Below are 22,419 nucleotides of genomic sequence, written 5' to 3' on the forward strand. Positions count from 1 at the left end.
AAAAGTTGCACTGCGAGTCAGATTCGTGTATTAGAGAGCGAACGAAAAAGTTATTATGGTTACGTATAGTAAACGCGATTAGTCGATACATGAAAATCCTACACTTCTGACGTGAATTTGCTCGGTCATGGTGAAATGTATGGAATCTTAGACAGTAATGCTGTAGATTATCTTGCTCTTACCTTGATGAAAGTAAGGCTTTTCAATAACTGCTCCATGTGTCCGACAATAAAAAAATAAAATGAAAATTAATTAATTAAATTAATAAAACCATCAACTGGCGCGAATCGAAAAAGGATTATTTACGGGAAACATGGCTATACAAGATAGATCTCAATCCCGCTATATCGCTTCTAACGCACATGGTGTACAGTATCAAAGAATGGCAATAACTGTTAAGAAATATTACAAAATTAAATTGTGCTTTTCACAAAAATAGCTCGTTCTTTATACAACTGGAAATTATGAAATTGTATACGATACGAAAACTTTACAGAAATTAAATGGCAATTACCCTTACATATTTCAAAGGACACGTGCAAACACAGTTGTTAACGGACAACTTGGCTTCAGAAAATCAGCCACTTTGCTGTCCGATGTTACATTTCTGCACTCACCTGCGACTTCGTAGGAACTGAGGTACTGACTCCCAGACTTACAATGATACTTTCCGGCGTCATCAGACGACACAAAGTGAATGATGAGCGTCCCCTCTGTCGTAACATAGGTGTCGCCGAATTCGTCCATAGTTATAGGCATTTCTCTAGCTTCGTATTGTGACTGACGGTACCACCGAAATTCGGGGTTTATGCCGAGGAAATGTTTGGTGTTGCTGGGAACGGACGAGATAAAAAACTGTGATAAAATTACCAAAATTAATTTTTTAAATGAATTTTAAAGTCATATTTTTTCCAATGCAAATGATAAAGTTTGCTACAGGCGGTGGTTTGATATGATGTTTAATTGCAGATCAGTTACTCTTGGCCCCTCCCTTTTCTGTCTGTCTGTCTGTCTGTCTGTCTCTGTCTCTGTCTCTCTGTCTCTGTCTCTCTGTGTCTCTGTCTGTCTGTCTCTGTCTCTGTCTGTCTGTCTGTCTGTCTGTCTGTCTGTCTCTCTCTCTCTCTCTCTCTCTCTCTCTCTCTCTCTCTCTCTCTCTCTCTCTCTCTCTCTCTCTCTCTCTCTCTCTCTCTCTCTCATATCATGGATTACACAATTTTAGAGGAAATTGAGTCCCGATATTTTACAGCCAGAAGAACACGGCAACTCACCATGGTTGGCAAGGCAAGTGAACTTCTTGTCCGTGGTATAATGCTAAACGATAGGTTGATTCGACTGTTCCACAAAGAGTTTCAAAATCGATTCTCAGCGATCCGTGTAAGGATTTGGCATGACCCGCCGATTTTCGTAATACTTCGGATTGCAACGAATCAAATAGATCACGCCTTTTGAGGTCTCTGTGGACAACACTATCTGCATCAATACAAAAATCGAGAGGAATAGATAAACGTTAGACACATATTATCATTACCTCGATAAAATTGGTCGGTTTCCTCTGAAACTCGCGAAATTTCGATAACAACAAAATTGCAACATTTAGAATAGAAAGTTTTTTCTAAAAAATTAAACCAGTGTCGACAAATCTTGCCGACGACAGGCTGCAAAATAGACCATTCAAAGCACCGTAGATTGTAAGAACCTAAAATATCCTTAAAAGAGATAATTTGTTATTTTCGCCTCTATGTTTCAGATTTGGAAATTATGGCCTTTTCTGGAGATGAAAAAAAAGCAGATAGACTAAGAGAGGCGAATGTAGACCTACAGTCGTGTTCTGCAAACTTTAGTAAAGGTGTATTTCAGGTAGAATGCACCTCAGGGGCAAACTGAGAAATTGCCATTCTTTTCTCATGTACCTCTTGTGGAAGTTTTTTTTTTTAGTAAAGCTCTTGGAGTAAGAAACCTTTTCAGCGTCTTAGTTTTTCGAAAATCGAAAATGTCATTTTTCTCCATACAGTTAACACAGGGATGGCAGCCAAATATGAGTAAATGTTAGGTGATTTGTTTCTCTATTAACTTCGCAAGGTAACCCCTTATTGTTATCGTTGATTGTGTAAAAGAACCAATAGAACTTGAATTAAAGTTTGCTTGAGGAAAGTCTTACCAAACACTTAATACGAGGCTTATACCACCTTAAGCAGTTCAACTGAGGGTGTTACCCCGGGGGCGCTACTCTCATAGAAATGTGTATGGGTATGCGCATCGCGAATGGGTAACTTTTCCAAGAAAAGAACTCTAAACATGGGTCCAATTTTAAGGAAAAAAACTGAACATGGGTCGATCATATTATATGTCTCAATACCTTCGAAAAACATTCACAGTCATTCAATAGAATAAAGGTATATTATGACCAGAAGAAATCCCGTACGTTTTGATAAAGAAACCCAAGTGACCCTGGAGCAGCAAAAGGTCTATGAAATCCATAACAACGTCGACAATTTTTTTTCAGATACATGGGTAGGTGTATACAACCCGGGCGGCACCCCGGGGTGTTCAATTGTTCTCGTGCTGAAAGAAAAACCCATAATACCTAGGAATATATGACTCCCCTTCTCAAATTGTAATTAACTTACTCTTACAAACTACATGTAAGTGATACTTGGTGACGATAGCCTGCAAAGAAAAAACGACTGGATACGTTGTACTCTTTTTGATCAACTTTGTGCGCGTGCGAAAATACCAGAGCGACATCAATGATTGAATAGACAGAATACAGTGAAGTTCAAATGAATTAAATAAAGTTAATGATCTTGCCACCAGAAATATAACGTGAGTACTGTGTGCGTAGCTCATTCAAGTTCGTAGAGAGACCGTACTTTACTATACATCGAAATTTTGATATGAAATAGCTGCACATTACTAGTAAATTTAATTGTATATTGAATGAAGTTGTGTTATCCGTTGTTCATTATACATTGACGTTTCATGATCACACTGTACCACTCGGAGAGCTGGAACATTGCTTCGCCGGACGTCACACATGCATTGAAAAATACTTTAAAAAATTAAAGCCGTTTGGCTGCATAAGTTACATACCTCGTACATTCAACGTTATTAACGGCAAAACCTTGAGAACAAGCGTGAAAAATATAAGTATTTCAAATTTCACCGTAGGCAGAACCTCCATACCTTTGACTAATACGATCGTCTTCACGTTCGCAAAAAGTTCTGAATTTGGAATGCTCAATAAGTTCCTTGGAATGCTCAATAAGTTCCATAGTTCTGTTGTCCTGTTCGTCGTTCCAATGTTATAGTGGTGTAAAATTACATATAAACAAAAAAGCAAGGTGTAATTGCGGCTTTTTTGAAATTGCTTAAACGATAAAGAAATGCATTAATTTAAAAGATCGTGAAGATTGCTGCCGTTTGAAGTTTTAATTGCGGCTGTATTTAGTTTGTCTGACGCTTGTGAATACTAGCCAATGGCCTCCTCTGCCTTACAAGTGTGAAGTTTTCCATTCTCATGCAAATTACCCGAAGCTACCCGAGTCACTTCGACTGTTATCGGTATTGTTGCCAAGAGATGTAAACCAATATGGCGGCCATTAACACAAGTTGATACCACGTCGGTCGCTGAGGAAAATAACCGAATTTCTTTAGTTTTATTTGTTTTTTGTCAACGTAGATACCCGCTCCCTATATCCTCAGGTAAGTGAGAGCCACTTAGGTTTAATATTCATCTTTCATGGGTTGAATAGTGGAGTTAAGTGACGAGAATTTTTAGCCCTTCCCTGGACAAGTAATCGAAACAAGTGTGTCCAGCTCAACTTCGGAGATTGTTGACATCGTCCAAACTGCCAAATGTGCGCATATTTATAACAGTGTTTCAAGCAGAATATTGCCCTCGCAAATGCAGTTTAACACTTGCTTACTTCTGAATGTTTGATATCTTAACGACTTTTCTCGTGCGGTTTACGTTGGGCAGAGTTTAAGCTCAATCAGTTTGGCTCAAAACTGTTGAGTCGTGCATGTATTGCATTGCCGTCATATGCGACGTACTCAGCCTGTCTGACACACAACATGGAAGGTGTGAAATACTTTTCCTGTGCATTCTTCATGACAAAACCCAACCTCCTGTAACCAATTCTTCGATGATCAAATGCAGTGTACTTGATTAGCAGTTCAAATATTATATTGAATAACACACAAATCCCTTGGCCAGAAAAATAACTGCGACACTCGTGCTATCGATCGGTTTTCAGCCATTACAATCGAGGGGAATACAATTACAACATCACATCCCTGCGCAGACTTTATAGTTTGCCATTGTTTTGCATTACGAAAGCTACCTCTGACCGCCAGATTTTGTTGAGCAAATATTAAAGGTGACTTGAAAAACTTTTCAATGTACAAAATGCTGAAAAGCTTTAATATTTCATACCGGTCACTCAGCCATAGACCCTTTAGAACTCAGGTTTCCATGTAAAAGATAATTTGGTCAATTCAGAAATATGAAAATCTCTGTTATTTCAGAAAAAATTCAAATCAAAGTGCACGATATGATTCAAAGATAAAGCTTTAATTCTGTAATACGATTGTAATGTTCTAAACAATTTTAATTGAAAATTTAACAACTTATAAAGAATTGCTAAATAGTGAGAAAAGGGTCTATCCATTAAACTCGGGTCAGTTTTTCAGGAAACTTTCAGTGCCAGGTTACAGAACACATTAATAGATCCCCAAAATAATGGCACCTCTGCTGTTTGCATATGTAGCTTATTCATGCCTTGAAACTGAAAGTTGTAGACTTTTTGCTCATACTAGTCATGCTCTGCCTTAGAAACCACTCTATTTCCTAAGCCAGAGTAAAAATCAGGAATCACCATGCAAATGTTGGGTTATAGACTAACAAAGTAGCTAAATTTTACTCATCATGTTTGAAGTTAGCACTGGCCACAGACCCTATGTTAACTTTCTGGAGAGAAATAGAATACGTAATTTTCTCAAAAACAAGACACTAAAAAGTTCATTTACACCACAGAGCTTCAAGTGAGTCTACACTCACAGCAAAGTATTGTAAAAGTTCAAGTGTTCGAATCACTGTTCTGTTGGTGCATTCTACCCTTAGGATACAATGGTGAAATTAAGATATCTGATAGGTAGAGAGATTCACTCTTTGCCTGATCTGTTTTCATATTCAAATTCCTTCTTTTTTCCCCTCTCCCATGACATTTATATTTCAGGTGAAAGGAGACGACAGACAGAGACCAAACATGGCCCAAATGAATGGGGGTTTGAACCGCATGTCACCAAGACAGTCCATGAATGGTACAGACTCTGTCAAGAACAGTCAAGAGTTTGGTCTGCCGGTGGTGGACGAGAGCAAGTTAAAGAGTCGCCTGTATTCCTATGCACCACAGCAGATTTCTTTTAATTCGTCAGCACTCCGTTTCAAGAGACCAACTCCAGCCCAAAGGATCACCAAGTCCAAACCAGCAGCGGCTAAGCTCGAGCCACTGGTGAGTATTTCACCTTTCCTCCCCTGTTCACTGTATATTTGTACATTGAATCTATTGAAAATTGTAGGATTGTACCAAAATCCCGTGATGAGAGGGTAACCACTTCAACTCATAACCTTAAGTTAGATGATTTCTTCAATAGTCCGAGCAAGAACAGTCAAATATTGATGAGATCGCATATTGATAAAGCACTTTGCAAACAGATCATGTATTGCGTATGCATGAATCATGCAATTGAATTACATTTTATGACAAAACAGTCAAGGATGATAGCTTTAGAAAAACTGATTTTTATGGATTTTACCATATTTTCCATAAAAGTCAATTGATTTTTATACACATTTGTTGTTTTGTCTTTGAAAGTCAAACTTCATTTTGCTTTTGATAATATTGTCTTGGAGAAATATGAATTTTAGATAGAGTTGAGTTTTCTTGATAAAAGTTTAATGTAGAAGTCACTGTGAGACCATGATAAACCTTATCTCACTGTGAGACTTTGATAAACCTCATCTCCTATAGTTTCCTTTCAAAGTTACTCAATGTTTTAGAAGAAAAAATGACATTGAACTATCATTTCTTTGAACATGTACTTTAAACAATAGTACTATGGTGAATGGTTTAAAACGATTTTATTTTTGTAACATCCTCAGCCTGGACTTGCCAAATTCCAAGAAAGGAACCAACCAGAATACATCCGCAGGAAAGCGGCCGAGGCCTTAGCTCTGCAAAGACAACAGCAACAGACAGATGAACCACAGAGCAAAAAGAGGAGGGCTGCCTCCGTTGAACCCATGGAAAGACCCCCCACAGCATCACCTTTACCTGAACTACCTGAAGATCTCAGACAGAAACAGGTGAGCAAATAGTTCGGATTCCCCTATTTCACGTTTAAAATGGTCTAGTCCATCAAAGTAAACAATAGGCTCAAATCAAACTGTAGGAAGCACGGGGTGACTAGAGCTGTAAACCTTATGAAGAGAAGGTATCTCCATAAATTTCCATGATGAAGTGTGAATAATAGTGAGAAAAATTTAGTAAACAGAAATGTCACCAAGTGTGGTAAGGTTAAGCTAAGTACGTACATACACTTGCAGTTTTATATGAAAATAATCTTTGATGTTTCTCGACCCCTTCATGCAAATCAAACACATGCATGGAAAACAATACAGTTATCACACAACTTTGAAGTTAAAAGATGAAAACATTATTTCCTGAAAAACTCATAGCCTTTAATGTATATTTCCACTAATTTCTGACGTACATTATAAACCTGAAGCATGTGAACATGTGTAAATTTTATGTATAGCTAGACGGTTGGGGGGCGTCAGCGAGGGGGGATTGTAAGGTGATTCTCTCTTTATCTTATTAAACTTATTGTAAAGGATGCTTTGAATGGAGCTGTGAAGATCAGGTCACCGACCCCACCTAAGGAACTCAAACCTGAGTCACCGAGGGGTAGAATGCACACGAGAGGTGCAACAGTGGCTGTCCCCACTGCCAAGCCAGCAGAGGAGTTGATGGAGGAAGGCTTTGCAGACATTGAGGAGATTATTAGAGTTGTCAGGGAGAGACCAAAGCTAGGATTTTTATACCTGACCCCGGCAGTTCCAAAGTCATCCATAGCGTATCATCCATACAACCTCAAGTAAGTCAAAATTCCAACAGAACATTACCTCAATCTATGAACAAGCAAAAAAAAGTTGTAAGGCACGAGTGATTCAGAGAAGATTTGGGAATGACCAATGAAGTTTGTGCAAATATGTCTGAAATGGATATTGTACCATATTGAAGGAAATATTTGCTGAAATGCAATACTGTCAGTTGCCGTTGAAAAGTACAAGCAGGGAGAGCTTGAATCAGACAGTATGGGTATAAAAAGAAGAAGAATTCCTTAACTCAAATCATGAAAGCCTAAAAATTCTTCTACCTTATTTCAGTTATTGCTTTTTCCCCATCCATGATCCATAGCTCTTTTGGTGGTGTACTATTTTGAAATATTGTTCCCAACTAATTTTCGGTGGGTTTTACTTTTCCAGGATTGTATCACACGGCAACATCAATCCCTGGGATTACTCCACCATCAGCTTGAAGGGAGTCACACATTTCTCCGGAGACGAGACGGACTTCACCGAGCTGGACAGGTGGGAACAGGAATACAAATACTACACCAAGCTGGTGAAGATACGGACTTTTCATCTGTTCCGTAAATGGAAAGCATTCACCGTGTGGAGGAAGAATGTCCTGTCCAAGAAGATAGCAAACTGCAAGAAGCAGCTGCAAGAAAACTTGTTCATTGTGAATCCGGTAAGCTTTAACCCTTTCGTCACCGTGGTTTGGCCCAATACCATTGTCATAGATGGTATTTGTGGACCTGTTCGCTGGAAATCGTAGTGAACAGGTTCCATCTTGGAATTATCAAGCAACCGTATGTCTAGTAAATCTCTGTATGTAGTCATTATCTGTCTGAGTGTACATATCTTTTTTTGACACTTGATATAATGACAGTTTACCAGTTCTCTTCCAAACTCTGTAGTGTTAATATTGCAAAGTGAAAAAGGAAAGGCGAAATCAGATTAAGACATACTGACTTTACTTTCTGAAAAAATATCGTGCAGTTAGTGTTCTCAGCATAGATACAACCTTCTGTAATATTTTATAAAAATTGAATGCTCAAGATGCTGATAATCACCTGAAATGATTGATACATGTATGTGTGTACTGTTAACGTAATGGTACTTTGAATGAAAGTTTGACACCATCATACATTTTGGAAAGATAGCTACATTATTTGTGAATATCTACAATCTTTACAAAATGTGTATGCAAAATTATCCAATATCGAGATTTTGATTTGATGTTGTCGTGTTGTTTAATGTTGGTATTGTTACATTTTTTCCCCCACCAGTCTCTCCGTCCAGCATTATTGAATGTACGTGAGATGTGTTACAGAATCAGTGACATGGGTCTGTGCAAAGTGGAGAAGGGACGTACATACACGCTGAGTGACTTCAGTGATGCACAGTTCACTCAACTTAATGAGGTAAGGTACCTGGTCCCCAAAGACCTCTCACACACAAGGTAATTTGTACACAAAGAGTGCACTGCCAGAAACACACACCGCCAATCACAGAAAAAATATCACACCATAGCTGACAGGTATTATGGTTCTTTGTCATGTCCACTTTAAAATTGTCTCAGATACTTTGACTTTGATTTGTTGTAGTTTGTGAAAAATTCATGGTGCTCAAATTGCTTGATTTCAAAATTTCAAAAATGTGTTTTGCAGTTAAGCTATAAAGATCAGTTTCACTTTCTATGAAATGCTATGTGGCTTGCATCATTATCTCATATCACAGTTTTAATTCCAGAAATGGATCAAAGCCAGCTTAATCCAAAAAAGTAGTCTTGCAATGGTTTGCTAGCTTTGATCACAAAGCAGAGAAATATCCTGTCCTGGATGCTTTTTTCATCGGTATTGATGTGAAATCTATTTCTTTCATGGTTGCCATTTGTCTCTTTCAGGTCTCAGGTAGACTGTCTGAGTTCAGGGATCTTGTCAAGGAGGTTGTACGCAGTGCATGCAGGACAGCATTGCTGGAAGCTGGCTTCACACCTGATGATTACTTCTATGACTCAGAGAGTCCTATACCTGGCATGGGTGAGTTGCCTTGTTCACTGAGTCCCTGTGAAAAGCTCTGCAGTCTGTCACCCTTTCACCCCTATACCCCTGTACCATCGGTCCATCCACCCTACTAAGTGACCAATCTTGTAATGAAATGGTCAAAACTCCAATTTTGGGAACAACCAATACCAGTAGTGCTAAGTTATACAATGTCTAACCTAGAAGCTTTGTATACATTTCATGATTTTGAACGGGAAAAGTTGTTCTTGTCATGTTGCATCAGTCAGCATATACCGTTGTCCACTGTGTCATAAAGCAACATCTCCTCGTATGTGTCGGTGTGTTTTCTTGCATGTTTTCCTGAAATCCACTGTTTCTGTTTTAGATGGTGATATGCCTCCAGGTACAGCTGGGTCTAGTTACATGATGCAGAGTAACTATGATATGGACATCTATGGAGAAGCTCCTGATAAAATGACCTACACAGAACAGGCAAATAAGAGGACACATTGCCGAAGACTGACATGGTAAGATGCCCATTCCGCTGAACAACTTCAATGTTAGGTTCATTTCAGTGACCCATTTCAAAGTAAAGTTAACTTCAGAATGACTTTAGAGTGATTCAGTTCATTGATTTATTTGAAGTGACATTTATTTCATTGATCAATTTCAAAATGAGCATAATTTCATTGATTGATTTCAGTGTGACATTCGTTTCATTGATGATAATTCCATTGATCAATTTCAGAGTTACACTCATTTCATTGATTGGTTTCCGAGTAAGATTAATTTCATGGATCAATTTCAGAGTGAGATTCAATTTGGTGGTTAGTTTGACAGTGATGTTCTTTTCAGCTCAAATCTCCGACAATGAAGAAAATTTCTTGTTGAGTCCCTAGAATATGGTATCAATCAAAGTTAGCAATCAAAGTTATCAGTCAAAATGATATTACACCTTAGAATCTTACTGTGGGAAATGATTGTGAAACCTCAGGTTCTGATGATAACACTGTGAAACCACTTGTTTTTTGTCAATTTCACACAAGCCACCCAAAATTTAACAGTAAAATATTAATTTTTACATTAAAATAAGATTTATAAAAATATCATGAAATGACAGTGCCCTTTTAACAAATCTTTGACTCTTTATTTCAGTTTTATCAGACTGTCAGACTACCTGATTGTAAACACAATGCATGTGTTGGCTGTGAACTCAGTGTCTACACTGCTGAACTACCTGACAGAGCAGTTACAAAGCACGCCAACATTGGCACAGATACAGGGACTGGAAGATGAAGATGGGGCAAAGGATGATGATAAAGTGAGTGTGGTTAGGGAATGGGACCATGGTACTTGTGTTTTAGTATTCCAGCTGTGGCCTTCCTACTTAATAGTATTTGTAATGTATGTATATTTGGAGGGGGGAACCAAAAACCTTGCTGAACTGAAGAGACTCGGCTACTTTGATTGGTAAAATGGAAAATTTAGGCCACTTCATTAGTGCTAAACCCATCAGGTAGCCAATCCAACTGGTAGAACTCTATATTTCTCACAAATGGGAGATTTAAAAGTGAGCACAAAGTACCAACTAACTGCTGACAGTGACCGCAGAGTTGAATTAATTGTAAATTACATGAGGTGTAATACTGGTATGTATTGTGGTTGTGACTTTCTGTATACTTTACACGCTAGAAATGTGGACTGCAAGCTGTTAGACCCCAAGTTAGTTCTTGTGATATGCCATTCATGAACTCATTTCTGTGTTCACACTAGGCAACCACTGCTGGAGCACCCACCACAGTGGGCGCCACCTCCACACTGGCAGCCACCACCACGGCCACTGGCGTGACGGAGGAAACAGACCACGTCTTGCCGCCTCTCTACCTGACAGAGCTGCTGCTGGAACCCAACCAGCTGCTGTTTGCCCCTGACGTTGATGACTACCAGGAGGGACTAACCGAAGTGATCAAGCGGTTCCAGGATTGTGTTCTGAGTGTGGCCAACCTGGTTCCTGACCAATACTTTGACGCTTTCACAAGGTTGGTCATTCAGCCAATATTTCAATAATACCTTGAAATTTTATTTTCAGTGTAGTCATTATTTAACCCTCTCATGCTTAAACCTCTATATATATGGGTTATTCAGGTATATTACCTGAAAGTCAGACTTGTAAAGATTAATTTAGCTAGTACCTGGATATTGAAAAACTTAAACTTTTGCTCAAACTTTCTTAAGAGACACTTTATCTTGTTCCCTTTCAAAATCAACAACAAAAACCAGGGGTCCCTTACCAAAATTTTGTATTAGAAAAACAAATCACCCAAAATTTATTGACTTTTTGATTTCCAAGTGGCTGCATGGGAGAGTCTGAATATGTCCTGGCTGTTTTCAATAGAATGGATGGACCTAAATATACAGGGAAATTGGGTTGGAAGAGTGAAGCGTTTTAAAGAATTAACAGCCCAACACAAGAAGCAGAGTTTGAGCAAACTTTCTACCATATGTGGTACAATACTAATATGTTTACTTCCGTCGCTTGCACCAACAGACCAATTATCAACAACAAATTTGAAGAAAAGACATGTGGCGATGGTCCAAGTCTTGGCGCTATGTTTGAAGATGACAAACACCTGATGGGCATTGTAACGAATATCAAAGTAAGTCTTCAAATTAAACCTCAAATTACACAAAAATATTGAAATTATAATTGACAGATCAAAGACCAGTTGAAAATCAAAATGTACACATGCAGTATTCTCCACAGCTTAGAACAATGGAAGGTACATTTACATAACAAAACATTCTGCATACTCTTTTGTGATGAAAATGCATTCTTTTGTGTGGTTATTAACATATGAATAGGTTGCTCCAAAAAACGGAGGGGTGGCCCACCCCTCAAAACCTCTTTGTGGAGAAGCCTGAAATGATCAGAAGAGTCTTATGAATATAGCATTAAATATTTTAGTTGTTCTTTGGTAATTGTCTTTCATGCAGATGTGCACTACTTGCTTTAATATCTTTTCCCTTACCACGTTTTCACTCTCTTCCAGGATGCCATCATTGCAGCTTTCAATGCAGCCAACCAGTATGCAGACACCTTCGAAGCATTCCGGGAATTCTACCGGGAAAATGAGAGTCTGGATCTGGAGGCAATCAGAGCCGAGGAACATGGTATGGAATGTTCAAAGCAGTCTTTGTACACTAAGGTCTTACAGTGTTCAGTATATAGTTTGCATGTATAATATAAATCTGTTGCCCTTACAAGCCTATTTAGCAGATTTTAAAATAAATTCCCTATCAGTCAAAAACAAATCTAAACAAGAAAAATTTATTTCAGAAACAACAGAACAACATTCACAAAAAGTGACCTATGCCAGTAAGGGATATTAACCAAGTACCTCTCGATGTTTGTCTTTCACTTTCACAGAAGTACAGTTCTTCGCCTCATCACTGGAGAAATATCACAGTGAACACAAACGAGCAGAGGCCATCAAAGTCAGACGACCCATTGGCATGCTGTTGGTGGACGCCGCACAGCTGAGAAACAAATTGATTCCATCACCGCTCAGATGTCTTGAGGTAAAATTAGAAAAAAAATGGCAAAAAATTCTTGTTGTGTAGTTTACTGTCAGTTATACCTCTACCCCTGTGCTTTGGACTAGTCCAATTGGTCTGTAAATCCAAGACTGGTCCAATGACGTGAAAAAGGGGTGAGTGAGATTAAGTGTACTCAGTAAAGGTGAAAGTGGTAAATCTTGCATATAGACAGACTGATTAATCAGCCCCAGGCGTTGCTGAATTTTTTCTCAGCATTCTAACTTTCCAGAAAAAATTGAACATATCAACTTCCGATTACATTTTGTCATTTCTAAAGTGTTAACAAACAGGAAGACTGTTGACAGCACCTGAGAGTGACAAAAATTGATGAATTTTAGTCAGTTTCATACAATTCACTGGGCCAGTTTCTCCCTGTAGTTACCCAGTATTTTGATCTTCATGTCAATAATCATGGACTGAGTTCTCTGATCCATGCTTGGTCGTTCCCATTCCAGGTGATCAATGACATTCTGCCGGTACTGGCCAAGAAGAGAACCGACATACTGATAGCCGAGGCCCAGGATGCACAGTACAAACTGGAGGTTGTTCCCACGGCGACCATCGAGTACGTGGAGAGCCTGACGTTCTTGGATGAAATACAGGAAAGAGTAAGTGGGACATGGACAGTCTTTTTTTTTTAGCTCCGCTGTCAGCGACGCGGAGCTTATCAAATAGGTTGATTTTCCGTCGTCGTCCGTCGTCGTCCGTCGTCCATCGTCCGTCGTCCGTCGTCGTCGTCGTCGTCCGTCAACAATTGCCTTCTCCTCTGAAACCGCAAGTCCAATTGCTTTGAAATTTTATATGCGGTTCACTTGGGGTGACCTCACTTAAGTTTGTTCAAATCGTGGTGAAATTGCATATTTGTATTTTTGGGGCATTTTTGGTGTTTTTGGTAAAAAAATCTTCTTTTCTCAAACCGCTTGTCCGATTGCTTTGAAATTTAATATGCAGTTTACTTATGGTGACTTCAGTCAGATTTCTTCAAATCGTGGTGAAATTTGCATATTTGTATTTTTAAGGCAATTTTTGTCATTTTTGGTAAAAAAATCTTTAAAATCTTCTTCTTCAAAACTACCGGTCAGATAGCTTTGAAATTTGGTACATATGTCCCTAGGGATGATCTATTTAAGATTTGTTCAAATTGTGAAGAAATATGCAAATTTGCATTTTTAAGGCAATTTTTGCCATTTTTGGTCAAAAAATGTATTTCTCAAAAAGTACTGGTCTGATAGTTTTGAAATTTGGTATACAGGTTTCTATAGATGCACTTAGTAATATATATTGAATTTCTGATGAAATCTGTAATTTTGTATTTTGGGCAATTTTTGCCATTTTTGTCAAAAAATGTGTATTGCCAAAACTACTCATCTGATAGCTTTGAAATTTGGTATAGAGGTTCCTACACATGAACTAAATGATATGTATTGAAATTATGATGAAATCTGCAATTTTGTATTTTTGGGCAATTTTTGCCATTTTTGGTCAAAAAATGTGTATTTCCAAAAGTACTCATCTGATAGCTTTGCAATTTAGTATACAGGTTCCTACAGATCACCTTAATGATATTTGTAGAAATTATGATGAAATCTGCGATTTTGTAATTTTGGGGCAATTTTTGCTATTTTTGGTCAAAAAACGTGTTTCTCAAAAAGTACTGGTCTGATAGCTTTGAAATTTGGTATACAGGTTCCTACAGATGAGCTAAGTAATATATATTTAATTTCTCCTGAAATCTGTAATTTTGTATTTTGGGGCAAGTTTTGCAATTTTAGGTCAAAAAATGTGTATTTCAACAACTGCTCATCTGATAGCTTTGAAATTTGGTATACAGGTTTCCATAGATGAACTACATGATATTTATTGAAATAATGATGAAATCTGCAATTTTGAATTTTGTGGCAATTTTTCCCATTTTTGGTCAAAATATGTGTTTCTCAAAAAGTACTGGTCTAACAGCTTTGAAATTTGGTATACAGGTTTCTATAGATGAACTCAATTTGATCTTTTGAAATTATGATGAAATCTGCAATTTTTATTTGGGGGGCAATTGTTGCCATTTTTGGTCAGAAATTTTATTCTCAAAACACTACTCATCAGATAGCTTTGGTTGACATGTTCCTAGGGATGATCCGATGTGATATATTCAAAGTATGATGAAATCTTCAATTGTGTATTTTTGCAGCTTATTTTAGCCACTTTTTTCTGGCCACTGCATTGAGCTATCAAAGATTTCCTCCTTCTTCATCAACATGTGTCAAAAATAGTTATTCTCTACATAACACAGCGGAGCTATATCGGCCGCTAGGTCGCTTGTTAAACTAAGGGAAACAGAATAACAGGAAGATAGAACATTGAATCATCAAGATAGGGGTAAGGGAAGGGGATACAAGAAAGTTCTAGGTGTTCATGACGATAAACCACAGAGAACCATTGACAGCATCATTGTTCACCACCTGTACATACAGCTATCACATACATTTTCCAGATGTCAAAAAAACTGTAAACATAAAGAAGCATTTAAAGGTAGATGAATGAAAAGTCTATATCGATGCCACATTAAGCTCTGGAGTAATTAGTAACAAACATAGAAATAAATGAATAAACAGTATTGTTTCTTATGTTCGGATGACTTTACAAGATCAAAATTTTATTTTCTACTCACCTATGTTGCCTTGCAGTTTCTATAGTTCACTTGAATAATACATACGATATACAGAGCTATACATAATGGCAGATCCTGAGGTAAAAAGGTGTGATATCAAAACTTTCTGTAACTCCAACAGAGAAATGTGCTTTAATTAGTTATCAGGTCCTGCAGATGCATGAAATGTTTTTTTTTGCGCACCGTGTGGGCGAAACTTGTCATTCTTAAAAAGGGTACTAAAAATCTGATGATGGTTTTGACTCCTGTCTAGATTGATGGCATGGATGCGGAAGCCCTAATAGTGAAAGAAATGTATGAATTAATAGAGCACTACACAGTTCCCACACCTCCGGAAGACTTTGCCGTGTACCAGACACTAAACCCGTCGGTCAGTGCTGTCAGGAATGCCATCGACAAGGCCGTCGGTGAGCGGGACGCCAACATCGACAAGTTCTGCAACACTCTAGACAAGGACATTGCTGAACTGAACAAAGACGTGAAGGAGATCAAACAGGAATCACAGGTCAGTTTGGTGTTTCATTCCTAACTCATCCCTCACCACCATTCTTTGCTTTTAACCCCTGTCATTACCAACTTTTGGTATAATCCCATGTTTCCCCAATGGCAGAGCTGGACCCCTTGACAAAGAAATGGGGTTGAGCAGGTTATTCTATGTTTTCAAAATAGACAATGGAAGTAATTGGCAGCAGTTAAGGCTTTACAAATATTTGGTTTCAGTTTGTGTGTAATACAGTTTCCACCAAGTAGCAGAACTGTACATTTTATTGCAACATTTCCAAAGAATCTATACACAGAAGTATCGAACAGTAACCCCCTTAACCTCGAAAATTTTCTTCCAACCATAGTGTTTCCTGTGGAAAGACCAATTTAGTGTGAAAGAGGGATAGAAGGGATTAACCCTTTGAGCGCCAGAGTCAATTTTTGTTGCCTTTATAAAATGTACCCCAGTCAAATTTTTTCAGATTTTTGCCAAAATTTTGATGAAAAACTGTAGTTAATGAAATGTGATATCCGTTTGGTCCAAAATTATCAAAAAAAATTACAGAAAAATTCATAAAAATTGGTAAAATGTTGCACTAAAATTTTGGTGGGAAAAATTAGAGCACTCAAAGGGTTAATGCTGCAGATAGTAAATCAATGATCTCTATCAGAATGACAATTTGTATGTGGAATGTGCTACCTCAGGAGGACTGTTTACTAATTTTTGTGATGACGGTGTTTACAGAACCCAATGATCCTTGACGCAAACGCAGACCGTGAGAAGATCATGTCGGTGCTGGCCAAGCTGCAGGACAAGATGGAGAGGATACAGAAGACGGCTTTCACCTACAAGTCCTACCAGAAGAACTTCAAAGTGGAGATCACCAAGTACGAGGAACTGGAGGAAGTACATGCTGAGCTGAAGCTTAAACAGCTGCTGTGGGATTCTCTGAGAGACTGGGATGCCAACGCTGAAGAGTGGCAGACCGTAAGTGATGGAAATCTTAGGATAACATTGCAATGCCCTCAGTTGCTCACATTGTGTCATGTACATGTAATAATATGCCTTTCTATCATTGTGAGGTCAATTAGGGAGTTTAGTCCCTTTATCAATCACCTAGGGGTGTTAAAGAGTTTATCACTTTATTAATCACCTAGGGGGTCTACTTAATAAAGAAGCCTGATTGGCTGAATGCTTTCTGATTATATATGCACAATTTAATCAGATACAATATGTTCTTGTCAGTGTCTTTGCAAGCAAACTTTTAAGTTTTCAAACATATTGATGTTATGAATTTATGAAATGCAAACTTTAAGCAATTTATATCTTAAACCATGTGAAAAAGCATATTTACTTTATATGTTAAAACATAGTAAAGGTGAAAATATTTCCATTACATTGAATCAACATCACACACAATTTGCAGAAAATTAGCAAATGTGAACAGAAAATTGACTTAAATTACTCTCTTTTCCTCTTTTTTTTTTGGACAGTGTGAATTTGAACAATTAGATCCAGAACAACTAAATGGACATGTTATGAAGTACGCCAAGTCTGTCTACCAACTTGAGAAAGGTCTGCCACCTAACCAAGTGGTACCACAACTCAAAGACCGTGTTGAAAGCATGAGAGAAAAGGTAAGACGAAAAAAAAGAGAAACATGAAAGTCTCATGTAGTGAGGAAATGTTAAATTATGATGCAGTATTATTCACTAGGCAATTCATTGTTCATTAGCTGATATTTGTGCCCTGTAATTGACTTTCCACATAGGTTTATAAGTTATTCTGTGAGAAAAAGAACTATGAAAATTCAGCTCATAAATAGTATGTGAAAAAAGATAACAGTACTTTATGATGTTTGCTATGAGGTTACACATACCGGTACGAGAAAGCTTGGTGTGCCTGTATCTCTCATGTACATCGTAGTTGATTTAATTTGCGTGTCACCCAATATGCAGCTTGATTAGTTCAGTTGCATTTTATATAATGTGCAAATCTGATTACTTCAAAGTGCACGTCTGCGTTTTAGCAAATCAAACTGAGTGTATAGGACCGGATCTTATAATAATCTGTTTGACTTCATAATGAAATTTTTTTTCTTTCCACCCACTAGCTGCCGATGGTCACCAACCTGAGGAACCCATCCCTGAAGCAGCGTCACTGGGACATGATCGAGAACATCTTTGACTACCACTTCACAGCAGAGGAGCCCCTGACACTGGGCGTGTTGGATCAGATAGGTGCCTTCCGACACACAGAAGCCATTGAAGAGATCTCCGGTATGGCCTCCAGTGAAGCCTCTTTGGAAGCTTTGCTGAAGAAGGTAAGTGTCAAATTTAATGACGGAAATATATACACTCGTCAACAGAGGGAAAAAAGAAAGAGTGGTTTTGAACAATTATAGTACACACACTAGGAATCCTTTCCTTTGACATTCTGACATTACTCACAACAGACACAGCCCTAAGTATAATTTTATTCTTTTTGAAAAGAACTGATCACCATAAATGTATTGTTGTTGTATTTTGTTGAAATTTTTGCAGCTTTTCTAGACATTCTTTTGAAAATGATTTAAGAGAATAACACTTCTATCAGATTCATTGGGTATTTTTAGATGACAAGGATGTTATTTTTTGCTGAAAACTTGTTTGTTTCAGGAATTGCAAAGTTCACAAGTGTCTAGACAGCAGGAAAAGCAATGATACTGAAAATGAATCCTTGTACTCTTGGGTTTTCACATATCTTTGTAAAAGTATGGAAAAGAAGCACACAAGTTGATGTACTTGGGCTAACACTGCCTGAGCGTGAGCTCTACACTATATTTACTCATTTACCCACCCATTTGTTTAACCTAGGTTGAAGATGCATGGAAAACCACAGAATTTGTTGTACTGCCTCATCGTGACTCTAAAGATGTCTTTATCCTGGGTGGTACTGATGATATCCAAGTACTGCTGGACGACAGTACGGTCAATGTCTCCACCATCGCTAGCTCTCGACACGTTGGACCCATCAAACCACGTGTGGAAGAATGGATGAAAAACCTACAGCTGTTCAGCGAAACACTGGTTTGTTCATATACAGAAATCTATTAATCTTAACAGTTGTACATTTGAAAGTTTGCAATTACCCTAAAGTTTTCAGAAACAGTGTTTGATGTTTGGCTGAAAACGAACAGGGTTTTTAAACCCGTTTGACTTCAGACCTCAAAAAAATATTACTTTAGTTAAGAAATTATTACTTTTGAAATTTGCACAACAAGCATAATACAATTTGCATGCCAGCATATTTAAGAAAATGACTGTATATCGATTCAAAATTACACAAAAAATAACTTTACAAAATAAAATTTATGTAAATATTAACAAATGTGCTTAGATTTCATTCTGAATTGGTAGATTACTGCATAGAGTTAAGAATATCATTAAATATTATGTGTAAATTAATATTTTGCAATTTATGAGAGAGAAATGATAAATTTGTTGAAGGTGATTTTTCGATGTAATTTTTGCCATTTTTTTCAGGATGAGTGGTTGAACTGTCAGAGGAACTGGTTGTACCTTGAGAGCATTTTCAGTGCTCCAGATATCCAGAGACAATTGCCGGCTGAATCCAAGATGTTTGCCACCGTGGACAAGTCCTGGAAGGAGATCATGCGGAAGGTCAACCGACTGCCCAACGCGTTGAGAGCAGCCACTCAGCCTGGCCTGTTGGAGACATTCCAGAACAACAACGCCTTGTTGGACCAGATTCAGAAATGCCTGGAAGCCTACCTTGAATCCAAAAGAGTTGTATTCTCCAGGTCGGTAAATCTCCAGATATCCTGACTCATTGAATTTCATTTGAATCAATCAAACTACCTACATCTGTGGAGAAACTTTCACCTATTAATAGAAAGAACCCTTGACAGATTTCGTAAATTTTTATTACCGGATTTTTCTGAGAGTACGCCCAGGGCCGTTAAACAGAAAATGGCTACATTGTCTGCTTCACACCTGTAGCTAAATAACGGCCCAGGGCCGTAATTCGGTAAAAATTTACCGCCAATTAACTAAAAAATACGGGATTTATTCTCTGGTCGTTCTACGTCACGACAACCCGCGTCTATGTCATCAATTTTGGTGCGTCGGACCTTTTTTTTGTCGATCTTCGGTGTGCTCGTAAATATGTAAACAAACAACATGGCGGCCGATGTTTCTCCCACGATCAAAAGTCATGTAATGAAATCGATATTTTCACAGACTACGACATTACTCATCCGAACAATGTAAACACAAGAGTGTACCGCCTGTATATTCCGAAGGAATTACGTGAATAATTTGCGGAAACAACGAACTCGAAGCTGGTCGCGTATACCGTGGGTTCCGTACGCATTGCAAACAGGGTCAGGCGCGACGTTTACAGTGTTCGCGCCGTTGAGATTCAGTCGATATTTGTTCCCGAAAAATAGCGTATCTTCGTCTGTGATAAATTTCTAGGACTATACTACATTTGAAATAGAGTATAACTTTGCGGAAGGTAGCCTACGTGTAGACCGAGAGCTGTCATTTGCTCCACACACGAACGAACGTGAGCGCTAACGCACACGACGGACGACTCGACTGGAAATGATTGACAACTTGTGCACGGCGTACTGATATTTATTCCTAAAGTAGTTCAAAAGTTTAAACGCGGAATCGTCATGGAAAACTTATTTTATTTTGCAAAAAATAACGAATTCTTGGCTTGTGCATGTGATAAGTATATTATTCCCTAATATTTTTCTTCGTTCAGCGAAGGAAAATACGAGTGACGTAATGACCGTGTCACCACTCGTCTTCGACTCGTGGTGACACGGTCATTACGTCACTCGTATTTTCCTTCGCTGAACGAAGAAAAATATTAGGGAATAATATCTAATTATCACATGCCTCCATGGTTTGTCGAACGCATTCAAATACGGCTAGTTTTCAATAGGATTCGAACCCACAACATACGGCATCAGTCGCCTAGCTGAGAGGCCATAGACAGAACCGCTCGGCGTAAAAGCGAAGAAAATCATCGATCAGATTTTGACGTGTGCACGTGTTCTGAGGTTGACCTAGTTTGTAAGTGTGACAAGTTAATCGAAGTAGTCGAACGTGTGAAAATAGATACAGTGTTTCACATTCGTTGCACGCAAAGAGGTCAATAATCATAAACAATTGTGGATCATACCATTTCTACAAGGGATTACTACTACTGTTACGTTTGTGAATGCAACAAATTTACGCGAAGAAAATCATCAGATTTTTGTATCAAAGCGAAAAAAACCTGAAAAGTAATGATGTACATTAAATAAAAAAATAATGAAACAGAGTTATTTTTTATGATAGTCATTTTATTTATTTCATGATCCCCATCGTGCAGAATGGAAATTCCTGGCTCCTGCTTCATCTGTCAATCATTGTCGGCATTGTGTGGCAAACTCTAACGTTGACTTTGCGTTCTTCTGGATCATTCCACCTGCATTTTAGTAGCATAAATAGGGGGATACGGACATATATCACCGAAGTAATTATCTTAGAAGTGTAACTTATTTTATTTTGTACGCTATATAAAACTTTTTGACCTTTGCGTAGGTAATTTTTTTTAAGGGGAGTCAAGTTGAGATGAAATTTAAAATTCTTAATAACGGCCCACCCCCCAAATAACCGCCCATGGGCGGTTTTTCGAGTGGGCGTACTCTCAGAAAAATCCGGTATTTTCAGCAAAGGCATTTAAACTTGACAATGGTGGTGACAGTTTGTATAACACATTTACTGAAAAGTTATATTGATTTTCAGCAATGTGATAACTTTGCTACAATACTTGGTGTTTCTATGAAGGGTAGTAACCAGGTACATTTCACTAGAGTACCCAAGTCATGTTACTAGAGTTCCCCTTTCAATATTCGTATAATCCTATGAGGGGAAAATAGAAATGTACAGAGATTCCCAAACCACTTATATGTAAGGTTTGCAAATTTTTAACAAAACTCTGATTGTATTCCTTCGTACCAAATATGCGAAGTGTCTCAGTCAAGCAGCTGAACTATGGATAGGTGTCAGTTGATACTGTTTTATACATCGTTGATAAATGGAGGTTGATTTTTGTGACATGATAATGGAGCAATTGAGATCAGCAGACTTTTCAGGTCTCATTATATAGTGGGCTATTGGCATAAGTCATACATGGTGTTGGTCATATTTTCTCACTTGGTGACTTTTTTTCATATTTCAGATTCTATTTCTTATCTAATGATGAGCTGTTGGAGATCCTCTCACAGACCCGTAACCCGCAGGCCGTGCAACCACATCTGCGGAAATGTTTTGATGCCATTGCTAGGCTGGAGTTTGGCTCTGATGTTGTGCCCAAGTCCAGTGATGGCAAAACTACCCCATCACAAGGTATGTTTTGTGTTCCTCATCAGCCTTCACAGTTTAATTCATTTATTACAAAATTCTTAAGTATTTATGCTTTGGTGATAATACACGATGAAAAAGAGAAAACAAAAGAGTGGCAAGGTTCTTAACCCTTTGAG

The 22,419-nt window shown here is 38.1% G+C and overlaps 1 protein-coding gene across 2 annotated transcripts in view; it reads left to right on the forward strand.

Moving 5' to 3' along the window:
- The first annotated feature begins 3,570 nt into the window (after window positions 1–3,570).
- Window positions 3,571–22,419, forward strand: part of LOC139116957 (dynein axonemal heavy chain 6-like) — a 56,149-nt gene continuing 37,300 nt past the window's right edge. For both annotated transcript variants that reach the window (XM_070679708.1, XM_070679709.1), the window contains exons 1-21: window positions 3,571–3,702; window positions 5,238–5,513; window positions 6,164–6,367; window positions 6,896–7,158; window positions 7,550–7,817; window positions 8,419–8,553; window positions 9,036–9,171; window positions 9,521–9,662; window positions 10,291–10,456; window positions 10,909–11,174; window positions 11,684–11,792; window positions 12,186–12,306; window positions 12,563–12,714; window positions 13,188–13,340; window positions 15,648–15,899; window positions 16,623–16,865; window positions 17,372–17,515; window positions 17,992–18,201; window positions 18,734–18,946; window positions 19,403–19,680; window positions 22,119–22,285. In XM_070679708.1, the coding sequence (XP_070535809.1) occupies window positions 5,268–5,513; window positions 6,164–6,367; window positions 6,896–7,158; window positions 7,550–7,817; window positions 8,419–8,553; window positions 9,036–9,171; window positions 9,521–9,662; window positions 10,291–10,456; window positions 10,909–11,174; window positions 11,684–11,792; window positions 12,186–12,306; window positions 12,563–12,714; window positions 13,188–13,340; window positions 15,648–15,899; window positions 16,623–16,865; window positions 17,372–17,515; window positions 17,992–18,201; window positions 18,734–18,946; window positions 19,403–19,680; window positions 22,119–22,285 (3,868 nt within the window). In that variant the 5' untranslated portion in view covers window positions 3,571–3,702; window positions 5,238–5,267. The remainder of the gene's footprint in view (window positions 3,703–5,237; window positions 5,514–6,163; window positions 6,368–6,895; window positions 7,159–7,549; window positions 7,818–8,418; window positions 8,554–9,035; window positions 9,172–9,520; window positions 9,663–10,290; window positions 10,457–10,908; window positions 11,175–11,683; window positions 11,793–12,185; window positions 12,307–12,562; window positions 12,715–13,187; window positions 13,341–15,647; window positions 15,900–16,622; window positions 16,866–17,371; window positions 17,516–17,991; window positions 18,202–18,733; window positions 18,947–19,402; window positions 19,681–22,118; window positions 22,286–22,419) is intronic.

This window comes from Ptychodera flava, chromosome 18, assembly GCF_041260155.1.
Source record: "Ptychodera flava strain L36383 chromosome 18, AS_Pfla_20210202, whole genome shotgun sequence".
Lineage (NCBI taxonomy): Eukaryota > Metazoa > Hemichordata > Enteropneusta > Ptychoderidae > Ptychodera > Ptychodera flava.